We start from the raw sequence: 19,050 nt of genomic DNA, 5'->3' as shown, positions 1-19,050 counted from the left end.
TTTTTTTTTTTTTCTTCGTAGTTGTGTTTGGTCGTTGCGGACGTCACATGACATCCATTGAAGTTCGTTTGTTGATCCTTCCACTCAGGTTTTTTATTCCAGAGGCCAATCAGCTCTCTGACCGAAAACGCTGAGCTATCGTGCCGGCGTCTGAGCTATCGAGGACACAGATGAATAGCGCGACTGCAGGAAGTTTTCCTTTGCACGCTTCCCGTGAGACTCACATTCCCAGCTGTCTACAATCTACATAAGTAATGTGCCTAAAAAATATTTGCCCATCCTCTCATTACTCGCGCACACCAAGGTGACGATTCCCGTGAGAGTTCGGGCAACCTGTGCGCATTCGCACAGACGAAGGTCAATGGCTGGGTAGCCTTTACTATATACAGGGTTTTACAAAAAGGTACGGCCAAACTTTCAGGAAAAATTCCTCACACACAAAGAAAGAAAATATGTTATGTGGACATGTGTCCGGAAACGCTTACTTTCCATGTTAGAGCTCATTTTATTACTTCTCTTCAAATCACATTAATCATGGAATGGAAACACACAGCAACAGAACGTACCAGCGTGACTTCAAACACTTTGTTACAGGAAATGTTCAAAATGTCCTCCGTTAGTGAGGATACATGCATCCAACCTCCGTCGCATGGAATCCCTGATGCGCTGATGCAGCCCTGGAGAATGGCGTATTGTATCACAGCCGTCCACAATACGAGCACGAAGAGTCTCTACATTTGGTACCGGGGCTGCGTAGACAAGAGCTTTCAAATGCCCCCATAAATAAAAGTCAAGAGGGTTGAGGTCAGGAGAGCGTGGAGGCCATGGAATTGGTCCGTCTCTACCAATCCATCGGTCACCGAATCTGTTGTTGAGAAGCGTACGAACACTTCGACTGAAATGTGCAGGAGCTCCATCGTGCATGAACCACATGTTGTGTCGTACTTGTAAAGGCACATGTTCTAGCAGCACAGGTAGAGTATCCCGTATGAAATCATGATAACGTGCTCCATTGAGCGTAGGTGGAAGAACTAAAATGAGCTCTAACATGGAAATTAAGCGTTTCCGGATACATGTCCACATAACATCTTTTCTTCATTTGTGTGTGGGGAATGTTTCCTGAAAGTTTGGCCGTACCTTTTTGTAACACCCTGTATATGAAGATAGTAACTTAGCGTGCGCGAGTAATGAGTGGATGGGCAAATATATATTAGGTACATTACGTAAGTAGATTGTGGACAGTTGGGAATGTGAGTCTCACGGCAAGCATGTCATGTGACGTCCTCAAGGACAAAAACCCCCCCAAAAAAAAGATGGATAGAGCGTCTGCCATGTAAGCAGGGGATCCCGGGTTCGACTCCCGGTCGGTGCACACATTTACAGCTGTCCCCGATGAGGTATACCAATAACACCTGTTGGCAGCTGAGGGTTTCAATTAATTATCATTTAAGAAAAAATCTCGTTTGAAGGCGCCCTTTGACGTCCATTCCACTGACCCCAAACCACCGTCGTGTGCAACTTCAGTGGTGTCGAGAGGGAGTTCTCTATAGGGCAGGGTGGAGGTGTGTTGTGTTTTCTGATGAAAGCTGGTTTTGCCTCGGTGCCAGTTGCAGCCATGTGTTGGTACGAAGGAGTCCGGCTGTGGGACTGCAACAAACCTACACCTGAAGTGTGAAGTGCGATTTCGTATGACAGCAGAAGCACTCTCGTGATCATTCCACGCACCCTGATTGCAAATTTGTACGTCAGTATGGTGATTAAACATGTTGTGCTGCCGTTCATTAACAGCATTCCAGGAGGTGTTCTCCAACACGATAACGCTCGCCCACTCACTGCTGTTGTAATCCAAAACGTTCTACAGAGTGTCGACATGTTGCCTTGCCCTGCCCGATCGCCAGATCTGTCTCCAATACGTGTGGCAACATCGGACGACAACTCCAGGGCCATCCACAAACAGCATTAACCGTTCTTGTGTCGACCGAGCAAATACAGCAGGCATGGAACTCTGTCCTACAAACTTACATCCGGTACCTATAGAGGACAATGCATGTACGTCTGCATGGTGGTATTCAACATTCTGGCACCTACACCGGTTGTTAATGTACCAGCTTTTCACATTTTCAATGGCTTACCTTGTGCTGATACTAACCTGTGATCTTGCTACGTTAATCACGTAAATATGTTACCTAGACAAATGTATTCCATAAATTTCGTTTCCTCACAGTAACTGTTTTTCGGTTTTGTGATTTATTCCGTCAATGTAGATGGTCAGAACGTTTTGACACTATAAAAATTAATTATGGTAAGAAGTTAACTGAGCAATTTAAATCAAGAGAATCGAATGTACAGTGTATGTTAGCAATAATGAATTTTTCAGTATACTGTTCGAAACCCACACTACACACTGACAGAATTGTTCACATAGGAGTGCTGGTTTTAAATGTCAAAAGTCAGTTTCTTCTGAAACAATATTTCGATAATAAGAGCTTGAGGTACGTAATAAAAATATTTTTACAGAGGAAAGTATCTAAATAAAATAAAACGCAGAGTGCAAGAAATAACTTTGTTGCGGGATATGTTAGATTTGACATAAGTTTTCGTACATATTTATAAAGGTTCCAGAAACAGAATTTAATTATCTGTATGTGTGGCGATTTCTTATGCAGTTTCTTTCACTGTCTATGATACGGATGGCACAAAAGTTAATATCACAACCTGGCCAATTTACTTCATTCTCAAGTAATAGCTTATATTGTAGCATTATAACTGCGTGGTGCATCTCAAAACGCCAGTCGAATTCAGTCCGGAAATACTCTGTGCGGTTGGCATGTTGTAAGTAGGCTATTTTGGTTTTTATGTTGGTAACGTCGCGTTGCGCTCTGTATGAAAATCACTGGCTGTGCTGTGTGCAGTCCGTGGCTGGTTGGATTCGTTGTTGGAATATTCGCCTGGTTGGCATTGTTGGAATATTCGCTATTGTAGCGTTGGGCAGTTGGATGTGAACAGCGCGTAGCGTTGCGCAGTTGGAGGTGAGCCGCCAGCAGTGGTGGATGTGGGGAGAGAGATGGCAGAATTTTGAGAGCGGACGATCTGGACGTGTGTCCATCAGAAAGAGTAAATTGTAATACTGGATATCATGAACAGATGTATATATGATGACTTTTGAACATTATTACGGTAAATACATTGTTTGTTCTCTATCAAAATCTTTCATTTGCTAACTATGCCAATCAGTAGTTAGTGCCTTCAGTAGTTAGAATCTTTTATTTAGCTGGCAGTATTGGTGCTCGCTGTATTGCAGTACTTCGAGTAACGAAGATTTTTGTGAGGTAAGTGATTCATTAAAGGTATAGGTTATTTTTAGTCAGGGCCATTCTTTTGCAGGGATTATTGAAAGTCAGATTGCGTTGCGCTAAAAATATTGTGTGTCAGTTTAGTGTTGATCAGAATAAGGAAAGAGAGAAACGTCTGATTACGTTCAGTTTTGCTCGGCTGTTTGAAAATCAAGTAACGTAAGGGGTTTACCAGCACAATAATTCATATAATTTTCTAAGGGGACGTTTCAATGTGTAGATTTTGGAGTGGTTTATAAAGTGCGTCTGTTCTTGTGGAGCACCCTCCAGTTAGTACTTCGAAGCACTGTCCTGCTACAAGTAGAATTCTTCTACAGTTTTCAAGTGTATGATAAATTCTTTCGTATTCTCTTGCAGTACGTTTGTAAACCAGAGCTAGTGTTAGTTCTCCTACACTGTAGGTGGACATTTAAATACACCTCAACTTCGATGCTGTACTGTAATTTCTCTATTGGCCATGTTTGAAAGCTATGATCGTCTCTTCTATGTTGACATGTAGTTTAATTCAAACACCTTATTACACACATGCGAGAGCTCTTGCTAACATACTTTCTGAACCACCCTCGTAGTACCTAGCACAATGTCCACTACGCAAAGATTGGAGAAATTCAGGCTAATACAGAAAAATCACTTAATGAAACAGTCAAGTTAACAATTTCTTTAAAAACGACAATCGGTTTCGTTGCTTATACCGTCTACATTCAGCTCCATGGCAATGTAAAGATATAAAATAATGTCAAAATATAAAAATTAGAAAATGACATAAGAGTACAAAATAATAGAAGCACCAAAAGTTAAAATACCGTAGCATTTTGGCACTATCTTAAATGTTAACAGTGCCGTCGATCCGAAGATGGACAAAATAAAACCCTAAACAGGCTGTGATATTTAAATTAATGATTAATTTGCAATCTTGACTGTATATCTGCAATACGTATTGAATCATATTATTTTTTCGTACTTTTCTTTTATTATACATAAGGTATATGTAAACTGAATGAATATCGACATCGCCAAAGGTAAATTAACAAGATTTTTTGTGGCAAGGCTAATGGTTTGATACATCGTTATATATCTGTATGAAACAAAGTAAGGAATAAGCTCTTCCTGTATCTTCACCCTTTCGTTTCGAGAAGTGGTAGTGTATGGACTTGTGCTTGGATCTGTCGTACCAGCATTGTTAAAATGTTTATTTCAACCACTCACTAAAAGTGTTATAAAAAGTTATTGGAAAAGCAATATTTATTCGCATGGTTAAGAGGTCAACTCCTATCTGTTCATAATTTACTGTCCGCAGCTCGTGGTCTTGCGGTAGCGTTGTCGCTTCCCGCGCACAGGGTCCCGGGTTCGATATCCGGCGGGGCCAGGGATTTTCTCTGCCTCGTGATGACTGGGTGTTGTGTGTCTTTCATCATCATTTCATCCCCATCGACACGCAAGTCGCCGAAGTGACGTCAACTCGAAAGACTTGCACCAGGCGAACGGTCTACCCGACGGGAGGCCCTAGCCACATGGCATTTCCATTTCCATCATTTCACTCGCCGCCGAGATCCTGCATCAACAGGTTCGGTGCAGACAAGAAGAATTTACACGGTATCCGGAGGATGCATGGAATCAATGTGAAGCAGTGCATAATGAAAATTATGGTTATTGAACTTGAATGTATTGATATTAAAGGTCTGTTGATATTGGTATATGTTAAAGTTCACCCAGGATTGTGCACAGATTCATAAATTACCTTCAAATTTCTTTCAGCTATTCTTTCCTTCATTTTTTCCAATTATTCAAGTAATTATTAATCAATTTCCATTCCCAAATCACAATTCAAATAGACCGCTGTTGTATCTCCAAACATGTTGTCTAAAATCATAAAGAACAATACAAACTATCTTTCTTCGCTCGAGCCATCCCCAAATGAAGTAGGAAGAGTGGAAAATAATGCTTTTCCGCGCCGTCAAAATGACAATAGCTCAAAGTAATCTGTTGCAAACTACTCGCCTAATCTGCAACGAAAGCAAAGAGGTATACCTCTTCTAAAGAATGGGCGCATTTCAGTCCATAGCTTTACAATATTTGTGCTCAATTACAACCTTCCGTCTGTATGTTTTATAAGTTTATTGTTTCGTGATGTAAGAGAAATTCAGACCTTAGCCGCAATCGGGCATAAAAATAGATCTCATGGCGACAAGTTAAAATTTGGTACTCGAATCTAGATTTTCGACTACACGCGAGTGGTTGACTTAACCACTTCGGATATCTGAGCATGCTTTCCGTCCAGGCCAGACTGATTCCGGCTTGCGTTAGCACGTAGAGTGCATCCGCACTGAAGGTATCATTGTTGCCGTCTAGGTGCACACATATGTAGGGTGTCTGTCCTTTCGGACACTACACATGTAGCGTCCGCTGTCCATAATCCTCATTGCTCGCAGCTTCACCTGATTCCCGCAAACTACATGTGTCGCGTGCGACAAGCTGAGAATTTGGTCTGGACGGAAAGTGTGGTCGGATAGTTGAAGCCCTAGAGGTGACCTCTTACGTAAAGCGGGAAATCCAGGTTCAAGTTCCAGTCTGGCACAAATTTTCGCTTATTGCCAATGGATTTGTTTCAATGCCCCACTGCGGTCGAAGTCTGGATTTTTCTTACATTGTGTACATACACTGAGGTAACAAAACTCATGGGATACCTCCTAACATCATTTCGGACGTTCTCTTCCCCAGTGTAGTGGAACTCCGCGGTGTGACATGGACTCAATAAATCATTTATTGACCCATACTGCTTTTATAGCCGTCCATAATTGTGAAATATTGCCGGCGTAGGATTCTGTGCACGCACTGGCCTCCCGATTACGTCGACCTCGGTGACTAAATCATTCGCTCGAACTGCGCAGAACGTTTTTCAAACAAGTCGCGAACAGTTGTGGTCCGATGATACGGCGTACAGTTATCCTAAAAAATTCCATCGTTGTTTGGGAACATTCCATTCGTCAGATCATGTAATTATTCGTCACATGCACTCAGGAGAGTAATGTCATCAGCGAATCGTATTATTGATATCCTTTCACCTTGAATTTTAATTCCACTCCTGAACCTTTGTTTTATTTCCATCATTGCTTCTTCGATGTACAGATGGCACAGTAGCGGCGAAAGACTACATCCTTGTCTTAAACCAAGCTCTTCGTTCTTGGTCATCCACTCTTACTATTTCCTCTTTGCTCTTATACATACGAGGTGGAATCCAAAATTTTCTGGACTGGTGGTGCCATCTGGAAAGTAGGAGTAGCATCAACACGTCGTTCTCTCATTTCAGGAGTCAGCTGCCGTGGCACCCATCTTGCAGACACTTCGTGAAACTGGAGCACATCATGCACAATGTGGTGTGCTGACCCATGACTAGTCTGTAAACATGCTGCAATGTCATTCAGTGTCACTCGGCGGTTTTCCTTCAGTATGGCTTCAACTGCTGCAATGTTTTGTGGAGTCACCATTCGTTGTACCTGACCTGGAGTGCCTTATTCGATCTTAAATCCTCCACAACTCTCTTAAATTCTGATCTTAATACAGGATCCTCTATCTCTTCTACATTGACTCCTGTTTCTTCTGCTATCACATCAAGCAATTCTCCCCTCTCATAGATGCCTTCAATGTACTCTTTCCACCTATCCGTTCTCTCCTCTGCATTTCACAGTGGAATTCCCTTTGCACTTTTAATGTTACCACCCTTGCTTTTAATTTTACCGAAGGTTGTTTTGACTTTCCTATATACTGAATCAGTCCTTCCGACAGTCATTTCTTTTTTCGATTTCTTCACATTTTTCATGCATCCATTTCGTCTTAGCTTCACTGCACTTCCTATTTATTTCATTCCTCAGCGACTTGTATTTCTCTGTTCTTAAATTTCCCTGAGCATATTTGCACGTCGTTCTTTTATCGACCAGCTGATTTCTTTTGTTAGCCATGGTTTCTTCGCAATTACCTGCTTTACAACTTCTGTGATTGCCCTTTTTAGAAATGTCCATTCCTCTTCAACAATATTACCTACAGAGCTGTTCCTCATTGCTGTATCTATAGCCTTGGAGAACTTCATGCATATCTCGTCATTCCTTAGTACTGCTGTATCCCACTTCTTTGCGTATTCAATCTTCCTGAGTAATCTCTTGAACTTCAGCCTGCTCTTCATCAATGTTACATTGCTATCTGAGTATATATCTGCTCTTGGGTACGCCTTGCAGTCCATAATCTGGTTTCGGAATCTCTGTCTGATCATGATGTAATGTAACTGAAATCATGCTGCATCCCCCGGCCTTTTCCAAGTATATCTCTTGCCATTTATGAAGAGTGTATTCGCTATTACAAGCTGAAATTTATCACTGGACGCACTTAATCTTTCTCATTCCTTTTCCCGAACTCATATTTTCGTGTAATCTTTTCTTCCACTCCTTACTCTACACCTGCATTCCAGTCCCCCATTACTATTAGTTTTCGTCTTCCTTTACGTGCTGTATTACCCTTTCACTATCCTCATATACCCTCTCTATCTCTTCATCTTCAGCTTGCGATTTTGGCATTTATACCTGAACTATCAGTGTCGGTGTTGGTTTGCTGATGTTTCTGATAAGAACAACCCTATTACTGAACTGTGCGCAGTAATATTCTCTCAGTCCTACTTTCCTATTCACAACGAATCCTACTGCCGGGCCGGCCGCGGTGGTCTGGCGGTTCTAGGCGCTCAGTCCGGAAACGCGCGACTGCTACGGTCGCAGATTCGAATCCTGCCTCGGGCATGGATGTGTGTGATGTCCTTAGGTTAGTTAGGTTTAAGTAGTTCTAAGTTCTAGGGGACTGATGAACACAGATGTTGAGTCCCATAGTGCTCAGAGCCATTTGAACCAACCTACTGCCGGTATACCACATTCTCCTGCTGTTGATGTTACCCTATACTCTTTTGACCATAGATCGTTGTCTTCTTTACATTTCACGGCAGCTCTTACCATCTGAAATCTGGACTCATCTGACCAGGTCACAGTTTTCCAGTCAAGTAGGTCAAACGGATATAGTCTCCAGCCCCGAAGAGGTGCTGCAGGCAAAGTCTTGCTGTTGTCAAAAGGTACTCGCATCGGTCGTCTGGTGTCACAGCCCATTAGCGCCAGATTTCGCGGCACTGTCCTAACGGACACGTTCGTCGTACGTCCAACACGGATTTCTCCGGTTGTTGCTTTTTCTGTTGCTTTTCTCTTACTACTGACAACTCTACGCAAACGCCGCTGCCCTTGGTCGTTAAGTTGTCCGTAATGAATGGTAACACCTGAAATATGGTATTTTCGACACACTCTTGACACTGTGGATCTCAGAATATTCTTGACACTGTGGATCTCAGAATATTGTGATTTCCGGAAAGGAATGTCCCATGCGTCTAGCTGCAACGTCCATTCCGCATTCAAAGTCCGTTAATTCCCGTCGTGCGGCCATAATCAACTCTGAAACCTTTACACATGAATCACCTCAGTACAAATGACAGCTCCACCAATGCATTGCCCTTTTATACCTCGTGTACGAGATACTACAGCCATCAGCGTATAAGCATGTCGCAATCGCGTGATTTTTGGCACCTCAGTGCATACGGCCGCTGAATAAAAAAAAAATACATCTATTGTTTGAATTCTACATATGAAATATTTTAAAGTTCATAAAATACACCAAAAGGATTTCCTGGATTTAGTGCTGGAGACCGTCCAGGTATAGCGACGAAAATTGTCGCACAAAATTTCCCGTTCTGCATGGCTGAGAGTGATGGATAGCCCGGTACATCGTCATATACATTGGTGGCCTTTGAAGCTACAATACCTGGAAAGACAATAAATAAGGAATTATCCTTTTTCACGTACATAGTAGTGTAGGAAGAATACCTCAAGCAGCAACAATGGCTTTCACCGGGCTGGGTAGCGAATTGGACTGAGCTTACCCGACAGATAGTGGCACGACGAACCTTGCTCCTTCACCTCAACGGTAGAACTGGTCAGTAGCAGCGGCTGTCGATTGGAGTCCTGAATTTTTCAGGACAACCCATGACCAGACGTTGTCAGTGGGTGTAGGTCAGGACGTAGGCCAGAACGTAGACGAGGTTCAACGGAAGACAGGACTACAGCCATACACTTATTAATAACAAAATTTTAAAAGTAGAAACTTTTAATGTCTAGCCCGAAATTTCGTAACACAATAAGAGTTCGATAACTAGTTTGGGTGCTGTCTGCAACCACCTTCAGATCGTTCCAAATACGAAAAGGCGGTTGATAAGCATTTGAAAGCATCATTATCTGGAGTCATGCAACACCATCCATTCGTAAGAACCAAAACAATAACAATAAACAGTTGTGGTACTTACGAATGTATGTTTTTGCATGACTACAGCTAAGATCCTTTCCAATGCTTATTTTCTGCTTTTTCATATTTAGAACTATCCTGAAGATGGTTGTAGGTAGCAACCGAAACTAGTTATCGAACTTTAATTGTGAAAGGAAAATTGAGGTCTAGGCATTAAAAGTTTTTAATTTAAAAATTTTTTATTTAATAATTCACATTAAGGCCGCCATCTCTCCCCCCTGACCAGGTTAGTCTTCACTAATATAAGTCACTTACAAAAGAAATAAACAGGAAGTGCAGAAAACAATGACGAAAAGATTGCAGGAAAAGCGTGACGAAATTGAAAAAGGAATGGTCATCGGACGGACTGATTAAGCATATAGAGAAGTCAAAACAACCTTTTTATGAAATTAAAAGCAAAGTCGTCAACATTACGAATGCACTGAAAATTCCACTGTTAAGCATAGGAGGAAAGAGTATATTGGAGGTCTGTATGAGAGGGAGGACTTGACTGATGACGTAATAGAAGAAGAAATGGGAGTCAGTGTGGACGACATAGGGATCTAGTATTAGAGTCAGAGCGTAACGAACTTCCCGTTCATAATGGTTCAAATGGATCTAAGCACTATGGGACTTAACATCTGAGGTCATCCGTCCCCTAGACTTAGAACTACTTAAACGTAACTAACCTAAGGACATCACACACATCCATGCCATAGGCAGGATTCGAATCTGCCGCCGTAGCAGCAGCGCGGTTCCGGACTGAAGCGCCTAGAACAGCTCGCCCACAAACTTCCGGATGACTTGCGATTAAATAGGGTAGAAGGGATAAGTAACATTCCTTCGGAAAATCTGGAATCTTTTGGAGAAGTGGCAACAAGTCAACTATTCGAATTCGTTTGTAGAACCTACTCGTGTGAGACTGGTGATGTACCATCAGACTTTCGGAAAAATCTCATTCACACAACTCAGAAGATAGCAAGGGGCACGTAACTGTGAGGACTGTCGAACAATAAGTATAACAGCGCATCCATCCAGGTTTCTGAGAAGAATATTACACGAAAGAATGGAAAAGAAGTCGAGCCTCTATTACACGAAGATTAATTTGGCCTTAGGAAATGTAAAGTCACGGAAAAGCAGTTTGGTGATGGAAGCAAGACTTACGAAAACGGAAGATACATCCATAGGATCTGTCGGTCTAAAGAGAACGGTCAACAATTTAATACGATGCATGATGTTCAAAATTCTCAGAACGATATACTTAAGGTATAGGGAAAGATGCGTAGCACACTATACGTACAAGAACCAAAAGGAGATCATAAGAATGAAAGGTCAAGAACGAAGTGGTGGGATTAAAAAGAGTGTTCGGAGAGGCAGTGAACGAAATGAAGTAGAACTAAAATTCAGGGTGAAAGGATATTAATTATAGGATTTGCTGATGACTTTGCTATCCTCAGTGAAAGTAAAGAAGAATTACAAGACCTGTTGATTGGAATTAAGAGTCTAATGAGCGCATGCTATGGATTGGGTGTTGAGCGACGCCGGGTAACCATGGAGGTAAAAAAAAGAAAGTGTCACTACGTCACAAACTTGAAGCTGATGTCCGCCATCATAAATAGCCCAATACATTAGGTTCACCGCATTCATACCTTCCCGTGACGTCGCTCTGATGTGCCCGTGCCCACTTTCGACCATTTGGCTGCTTTGATTGTCTGGATACGTAGTTGTTTCATCATAGATGCCAGCTTGCGCTGTTTACTGGTGCGATCCGATCGTAATCTGAAGTTTAAAGGAATCACATTTTATCCGTAAGCGGAGCAATTCAAGCAATATTTTCTTTCGAATACATGAATTATTGTTGCACTGTTTACTTTCATTGTAACGGTTTTATTTCTATTATTTGACTTTAGATTTGCCTTCTTTACTCATTGTCCGTTCTTAGTCTCCTTTCCTGTGTTTCTCATTGCCTTCCAAGCTGCAAACTCTCTGACGTCCGAGTCACACTGTATCAGCGGTCTCGTCCCCGTACAACACACGGTTACGTAACTGCGCTGATTGCTGGGTGAGCATCTGATGTCCTAAATTCCTCTCACTGATAATTATTATTCATCGTTCACCTTTCCTCCTCCTTTAATGCGTGTGTGTGTGTGTGTGTGTGTGTGTGTGTGTGTGTGTGTTTGTGTGACTGTATGAATATGTATGTGTGCTCTGTTTCCTTTCTGAAGAAGACTTTGGCTGAAAATTTATGTAACACTCTTTTCGTCGTGCCTGCCTTGACTCGGTGTGTGAGTAGCAGTCTGTCCGTTTCACAATACAGTTAGTCCTTCATGAAGTTTCTTGTACTCGTAAATAATCAACTGCACTTCAACAGAAACAATGTTGTACATAATTACAAATGGCTAATGGTTCAAATGGCTCTGAGCACTATGCGACTTAACTTCTAAGGTCATCAGTCGCCTAGAACTTAGAACTAATTAAACCTAACTAACCTAAGGACATCAGACACATCCATGCCCGAGGCAGGATTCGAACCTGCGACCGTAGCGGTCGCTCGGTTCCAGACTGTAGCGCTTAGAACCGCACGGCCACTCCGGCCGGCACATAATTACAATACCAGAAGAAAGAAATGACGTTCATTGCGCCACACTAAGGTTGACTGCACCACAAACAGGGGTTCACAATGGTGCAACAAGAAGTTTTGACCACTTACCCACTGGTACAAAATGCCTAACACACAGGAAAGTAAAATTTGAAACTAAACTGAAAACGTTTCTCTTTGTAACTCCTCCTATTTCTCAGAAGATTATTTATTATTGTAGTGTTAAACTGTGATGGGTAGGAATTAATGACTAACATCTGTCTGTCTTTAATCATAAAGCATAAAAACTAACAAATCATCAGCAGGGAGGCATATTTACAAAAAATTGATGTCAGTATATAATGACTTGTTCCATATCATCACGATTTAACTAAACATTGAAGTAACTAACTATTGGTGTATCACAAAGTATGCTTTAGATTTATATACTTTCAAAACCTCAAAATGATATTCAGAAGTAAAATCAAGCAAATTATCAAAGTAGACGTACATTCCAACAGTGCTATGTTTGCTTATTCCTGAAAAACTGACAGAGTTACTGGCGAGAGACATTCTGGGAAAAGAAGCAAACAAGCTACTGTTGGAAAGGTAATCCTAATCTTACAAACGTTATCCTGTCCTTGCTAAAAATTTACTCACGTACATGTTAAAGCAAAATGTCGATTTTAAGGGGTCTTAAGCATTTGAGACAATTCCCTTAATCACATTTATAGCATTCCTCAAGGCTGAAAGATGTTTACAAAATTATATCGCTATTTTACACTGTAAGTTAGTATTATTGGTCACACACTGAATGACGCATCATCGGTAAAGTTTCAAAGTGAGAAGATGGGTAAACTACAGTGAGACTAATGCGCTCAGAAACAAATAAAACAATAACTCTGTTCTGCATGATGGTATAACTCTACGCAGTTCTGCTCCTTTGACATTACAATAATCATTCACTTTTCTGACATACACAAGATATGATAGCAAGTCTTGCTTCTTCCTCATTGCACACGTTTATGGGCTGACAAAGAACACGTACGTAAATTATTTGCAAACGTGATCACTAAAAATGTTGTGCATACTAGCTGAAAGGGGAAAATGTAACGAACGAGAAGCATTACCGATATCAGTAAGCAAACAAGCACTGTTTTCGGATTTCCAGTTTCATTTACTATCGATACAAATACATTAAAAGTGGAATTAAATGGATTACGAAAGCATGATTTTCACATCACTTCCTTCTGTTTCTGGTTATCCGAAATATAGCAGCAAAAAACAGGTTACGTTAACGAGCCCAAATGTGTCGTTATCACTAGAGCAAATACGCATTCCAGAATAGAAAAAGGTTCGAAATTGTCTTCCTGTCACTATGTTATTCATGTAAGCTCTATAATTTAGTGTTTAAAACAATGATTTCGCCCACACGACAAAAATAATGAACAAGAAGCAATTGCAAACAGTAGTCTGCTAAATGGTTTGGACTACTTAAAATGGCGACAACCCAGCCCACTCTGGCTTCAAAACAACGTACAGCTGTAGTGCCACCTCCTTTTTTCACCTCCGTGTAGGTAATATTCTTCTCACAACACTTCCTGCAAACGTGATGACATTTTGACGTTACGCGCAATACCGACAATTGCTGCAGCAGATGTCATATTCATTTTGGTATATTTAGCTACTTTGTATTATAACTTGCAATATGCTGTCTTCAGGCAACGACGCATTGAAAATGTACCACAGACACATATCCCCTGTCATTAAATTTCAGTTAATAGCGCATCGACGATACAAGTTTTCAAGAGACATTGTGATCAACAATACATGAGTCAAATATCACATGAATATGCTGTGGTTTATGGAGTTGTAGGATAGAGGTTGCTACTTGGTAACTTCTTTTGCATCTTAGCGTCGTTAACACATTATCGGATTTTCTTATGAATGTAATACAAGCACGATCCGCAATATTCGATGTTATTTAACATTTCCGTCTGATTAGAGAACGAAGGATGACACAAGTAACTGGCTGTATACTTTTGAATATGTGATGAGTTCCGCCTGTGTCATTAGGTGGGAACCTAAGAGGACAGCTTAAAGCTTAAATTGCTGCAAGTGAAACGAACAGCAATAAAATTCATATTCTTTGTTGTCACACATGTTTCGCGAGTAACATTCATCTCACAAGACTTCCTGTAAACCAATGGCACTTCCACTTGGTATAAAAATGGTTCAAATGGCTCTGAGCACTATGCGACTTAACATCTAAGGTCATCAGTCCCCTAGACTTAGAACTATTTAAACCTAACTAACCTAAGGACATCACACACATCCATGCCCGAGGCAGGATTCGAACCTGCGACCGTAGCAGCAGTCCGGTTCCGGACTGAAGCGCCTAGAACCGCACGGCCACAACGGCCGGCTCCACTTGGTATATTTCTGCCACTAACGACATGGGTGAGTTGATAGCCATGTGAAAGAGACCTGCATAGGATACTAACGAAAGTCAGTAGAAGCTCGTACGTCTGTCGATATTGTGTGTGACATCAAAATGACGCCACGTTTACAGAAACTCTTACGTTGCCCGGCAACATCTGGAGGGAAACCATTATTATCAGCTCAAAGTCAGTTGCGTATTCTGTCCCACACATTATTTTTTATGCTGGTAAATTAATATTTTCAGGCTGTCTTTATTTAAGGCCCAACATAGCGGCGGATCACATGAAACGAGCTACAACAATATGAACTTTGGAGGTCGGATTACAATCCTTTCAATCTTATAAAATTCTTTTGAAAAGCTAGTCGCCAAAATTTCAAAATTTTTCAGTGTCCATATGCTTGAGATGGTGCTGTTGTTGGACGACACTATGATGTATATCACTCTACATTAACATCGTTAAATCGACCATTATGGACTCTACTGAGCACGCGACGTGAAACTTCCAATAAAACGTACACTACTGGCCATTAAAATTGCTACACCACGAAGACGACATGCTACAGACGTGAAATTTAACCGACAGGAAGAAGATACTGTTATATGCAAATGATTAGCTTTTCAGAGCATTCACACAAGGTTGGCGCCGGTGGCGACACCTACAACGTGCTGACATGAGGGAAGTTTCCAACCGACTCCTCATACAAAAACAGCAGTTGACCTGGGTTGCCTGGTGAAACGTTGTTGTGATGCCTCGTGTAAGGAGGAGAAACGCGTACCATCACGTTTCCTACTTTGATAAATGTCGGATTGTAGCCTATCGCGATTGCGGTTTATCGTATCGCGACATTGCTGCTCGCGTTGGTCGAGATCCAATGACTGTTAGCAGAATATGGAATCGGTGGGTTCAGGAGGGTAATACGGAACGCCGTGCTTGGATCCCAACGGCCTCGTATCACTAGCAGTCGAGATGAAAGGCATCTTATCCGCATGGCTGTAACGGATTGTGCAGCCACGTCTCGATCCCTGAGTCGACAGATGGGGACGTTTGCAAGACAACAATCATCTGCACAAACAGCTCTACAACGTTTACAGCAGCATGGCCTATCAGCTCGGAGACCATGGCTGCGGTTACCCTTGACGCTGCATGACAGACAGGAGCGCCAGCGATTGTGTACTCAACGACGAACCTGGGTGCACGAATGGGAAAACGTCATTTTTTCGGATGAATCCAGGTTCTGTTTACAGCATCATGACCGTCTCATCTGCGTTTGGCGACATCGCGGTGAACGCACATTGGAAGCGTGTATTCGTCATCTCGTGATGGTATGGGGTGTCATTGGTTACACGTCTCGGTCACCTCTTGATCGCATTGACGGCATTTTGAACAGTGGACGTTACATTTCAGACGTGCTACGACCCATGGCTCTACCCTTCATTCGATACCTGCGAAACCTTACATTTCAGCAGGATAATGCACGGCCGCCTGTTGCAGGTCCTGTAAGGTCCTTTCTGGATACAGAAAATGTTCGACTGCTGCCCTGGCCAACACATTCTCCAGATCCGTCAGCAATTGAAAACGTCTGGTGAATGGTGGCCGAGCAACTGCCTCGTCACAATATGCCAGTCACTACTCTTGATGAACTGTGGTATCGTGTTGAAGCTGCATGGGCAACTGTACCTGTACACGCCATCCAAGCTCTGTTTGACTCAATGCCCAGGCGTATCAAGGCCGTTATTACGGCCAGAGGTGGTTGTTCTGGGTATTGATTTCTCAGCATCTATGCTCCCAAATTGCGCGAAAATCACATGTCAGTTCTAGTATAATATATTTGTCCAATAAATACCCGTTTATCATCTGCATTTCTTCTTGGAGTAGCAATTTTAATGGCCAGTAGTGTACTATGACAAAGAATTGATTAGTATTTGATTAGACATTAGAGCTCACTTTAAACTAAAATAAAACGTAATTCAGTGTCAGTTTCATCAGTACGCCCGGGATAGAATGTTGTTCTGCACATAGTTCATTTCATCAGTTGCGTGCTTAACATAATACTCCAGTACGAACTTGGGAGTCTTTACCTTGAGTTCCTGTTGGACGTGTTTGTTGCGCAAGTTGAGGTCGGGCTGGTGTTCCCCCAGCTGGTGCAAGTAGTACTGGCGCCTCTTTGCGTTCCACGTCCAGGCCGAGTCGCCGTACAGGCTCAGCTGTGAACACATTCAAAATCCGCTTTTGTTTATTTAGCATTACTAGCTTCAACAGGTTATAACACGCCAACGACCCCCTTAAGGTCAGTTAAGATAGAATATCATAATATGAAGCAGGGAAGAGTTATCTTGGCAAATACGACATCTTTGCCGATAAGCTAACACCAAGAAGTTTTGATAACAACGACATTATGCATCACTGAGAGTTTTTGTTATGAAAACAGGAGGAGGAAACCTCAGATTTAATTAATGGACAAATATCCAAGTGATAAATGCCATTAATATCTTGAAAGCTAAGTCTAAGGTGATGTTAGTCAGAGATAACTTTTATGTGGAAGAGAGTTGTAAGCACAACGAAGAAATTCAATGCGCCTACAATACTCTTTCATAGAAGAAGTCGCTTGGTGGCCATCGTCCTGTAAAGACGTGCGAGAACAATTCTTGTCTTAGTTACTGAGAGTACGGAACGCGACGAGATTGTTTTGCGTTCAGAAGGTTTCTTGCGTGACGTGATTCACGAACTTCGTAAACTGATTTTCTAAGCACAGACAGGAACTGATAGACGCGTTTAACCGTGCATAACGGGTTAATTGAACTTAATTGACGAAACTAGTGAATATTGGACTTGACTTTCAAATAGTTGGAACTGAAAGAAGATTAGTTAGTATATCAAAGGACTACGCTCAATTAGTCTCGAGTAGGACACAATTACACCACTTCATGAAGATAATACAATTACGTTGAAGAGTCAAGTTGTCGTATATGTCAAGAAACTTAATTTTAATAGAACTGACTTTACCAACCAATTGCGTGTGCGTGTGGTGCGAAGGTTATAAAGTATTTAGTGGCCAAGGAATAATAAACTGTTCGTTCCAGGTGAAATATCAAGCGTGGACTACATTAGTAAGTGATTTAATCGATGATGGTTAACCAACGACTGTTCAGCAGGGACAATTTAATCTGAATATCAAAATACCTACTTCATTAATTGAAAAGAGAACTTTTGAACATTTTTTTTAGCATTACAGCGTAGGTTCACTCAGACATGATCAAAGAGTATCTGTGGATCTCGCTTCATACAGGTTAAACAACTCCATAGCAACGAGCCAACGACGTACAGAATGATTCAGACCTCCAACATCGAAATTGTACAGGCGGCAGAAGACTACTTCGTGACAAGATACAAGTGGTCAGAAATGTTCACTATTATGATTTGGCTGGAGACCGAATATCTACACTGCAGTAATCAACATAGATTCCGTAAACAACGTTCGTGTGAAAGTCAACCCCTGTTCGACTACGAGACCTAGCAATCAGTAGCTACTGACGCTTGGGTTGATGCCGTGGTCCTTGAATTCCGGAAGGCGATCGATGCACTTCCTCAGTGTAGCCTTATGAACAATACACCAGCATGCGGCCTATCAGACTAGCTTCCAGTTTGGATTGAAGAATTCCTAGCAAACTGTAAGTAGGCTGTTTAGGTTTTTATGTTGGTAACGCCACGTAGCGCTCTGTATGAAAATCACTAACTGTGGCTGGTTGGACTCGTTGTTGGAATATTCGCCTGTGTAGTGTTGGGCAATGGGATGTGAACAGTGTGTAGCGTTGGGCAGTTGGCAGTGAGCCGACAGCAGTGGTGGATGTCGGCAGAGAGATGCCAGAGTTTTGAGCTGACGATCTGGACGTGTGTCCGTCAGAAAAAGGAAATTTGTTTAATTGGATGTCACAATATATATATATATATATATATATATATATATATATATATATATATCATGACTTTTGAACGCTATTAAGGTAAACACATTGTTTGTTCTGTATCAAAATCTTTCATTTACTAACTATGCCTATCTGCAGTTAGTGCCTTCAGTAGTTAGAATCCTTTATTTAGCTGCCAGTATTGGATCTCGCTGTTTTGCAGTAGTTCGAGTAACGAAGATTTTTGTGAGGTAAGTGATTCATGAAAGGTATAGGTTATTGTTAGTCAGGGCCATCCTTTTGTAGGGATGATTGAAAGTCAGATTGCGTTGCGCTAAAAATATTGTGTGTCAGTTTAGTGATGATCAGAAAAGAGAGAAATGTCTGAGTACGTTCAGTTTTGCTCAGCTGTTTAA

General features: G+C 41.7%; 1 protein-coding gene across 3 annotated transcripts in view; it reads right to left on the bottom strand.

Annotated features, from left to right (window-relative positions):
• LOC126169222 (titin homolog) overlaps positions 1-19,050 on the bottom strand; it is a 220,317-nt gene that overhangs the window by 82,855 nt on the left and 118,412 nt on the right. For all 3 annotated transcript variants that reach the window (XM_049920623.1, XM_049920624.1, XM_049920625.1), the window contains exon 5: positions 16,811-16,936. In XM_049920623.1, coding sequence (XP_049776580.1) covers positions 16,811-16,936 — 126 coding nt within the window. The remainder of the gene's footprint in view (positions 1-16,810; positions 16,937-19,050) is intronic.

Source organism: Schistocerca cancellata, chromosome 1 (assembly GCF_023864275.1).
Source record: "Schistocerca cancellata isolate TAMUIC-IGC-003103 chromosome 1, iqSchCanc2.1, whole genome shotgun sequence".
In the NCBI taxonomy this organism is placed as follows: domain Eukaryota; kingdom Metazoa; phylum Arthropoda; class Insecta; order Orthoptera; family Acrididae; genus Schistocerca; species Schistocerca cancellata.
The sequence above is the reverse complement of the archived record's forward strand: the minus strand, read 5'-3'. Positions and strand labels throughout refer to the sequence as shown.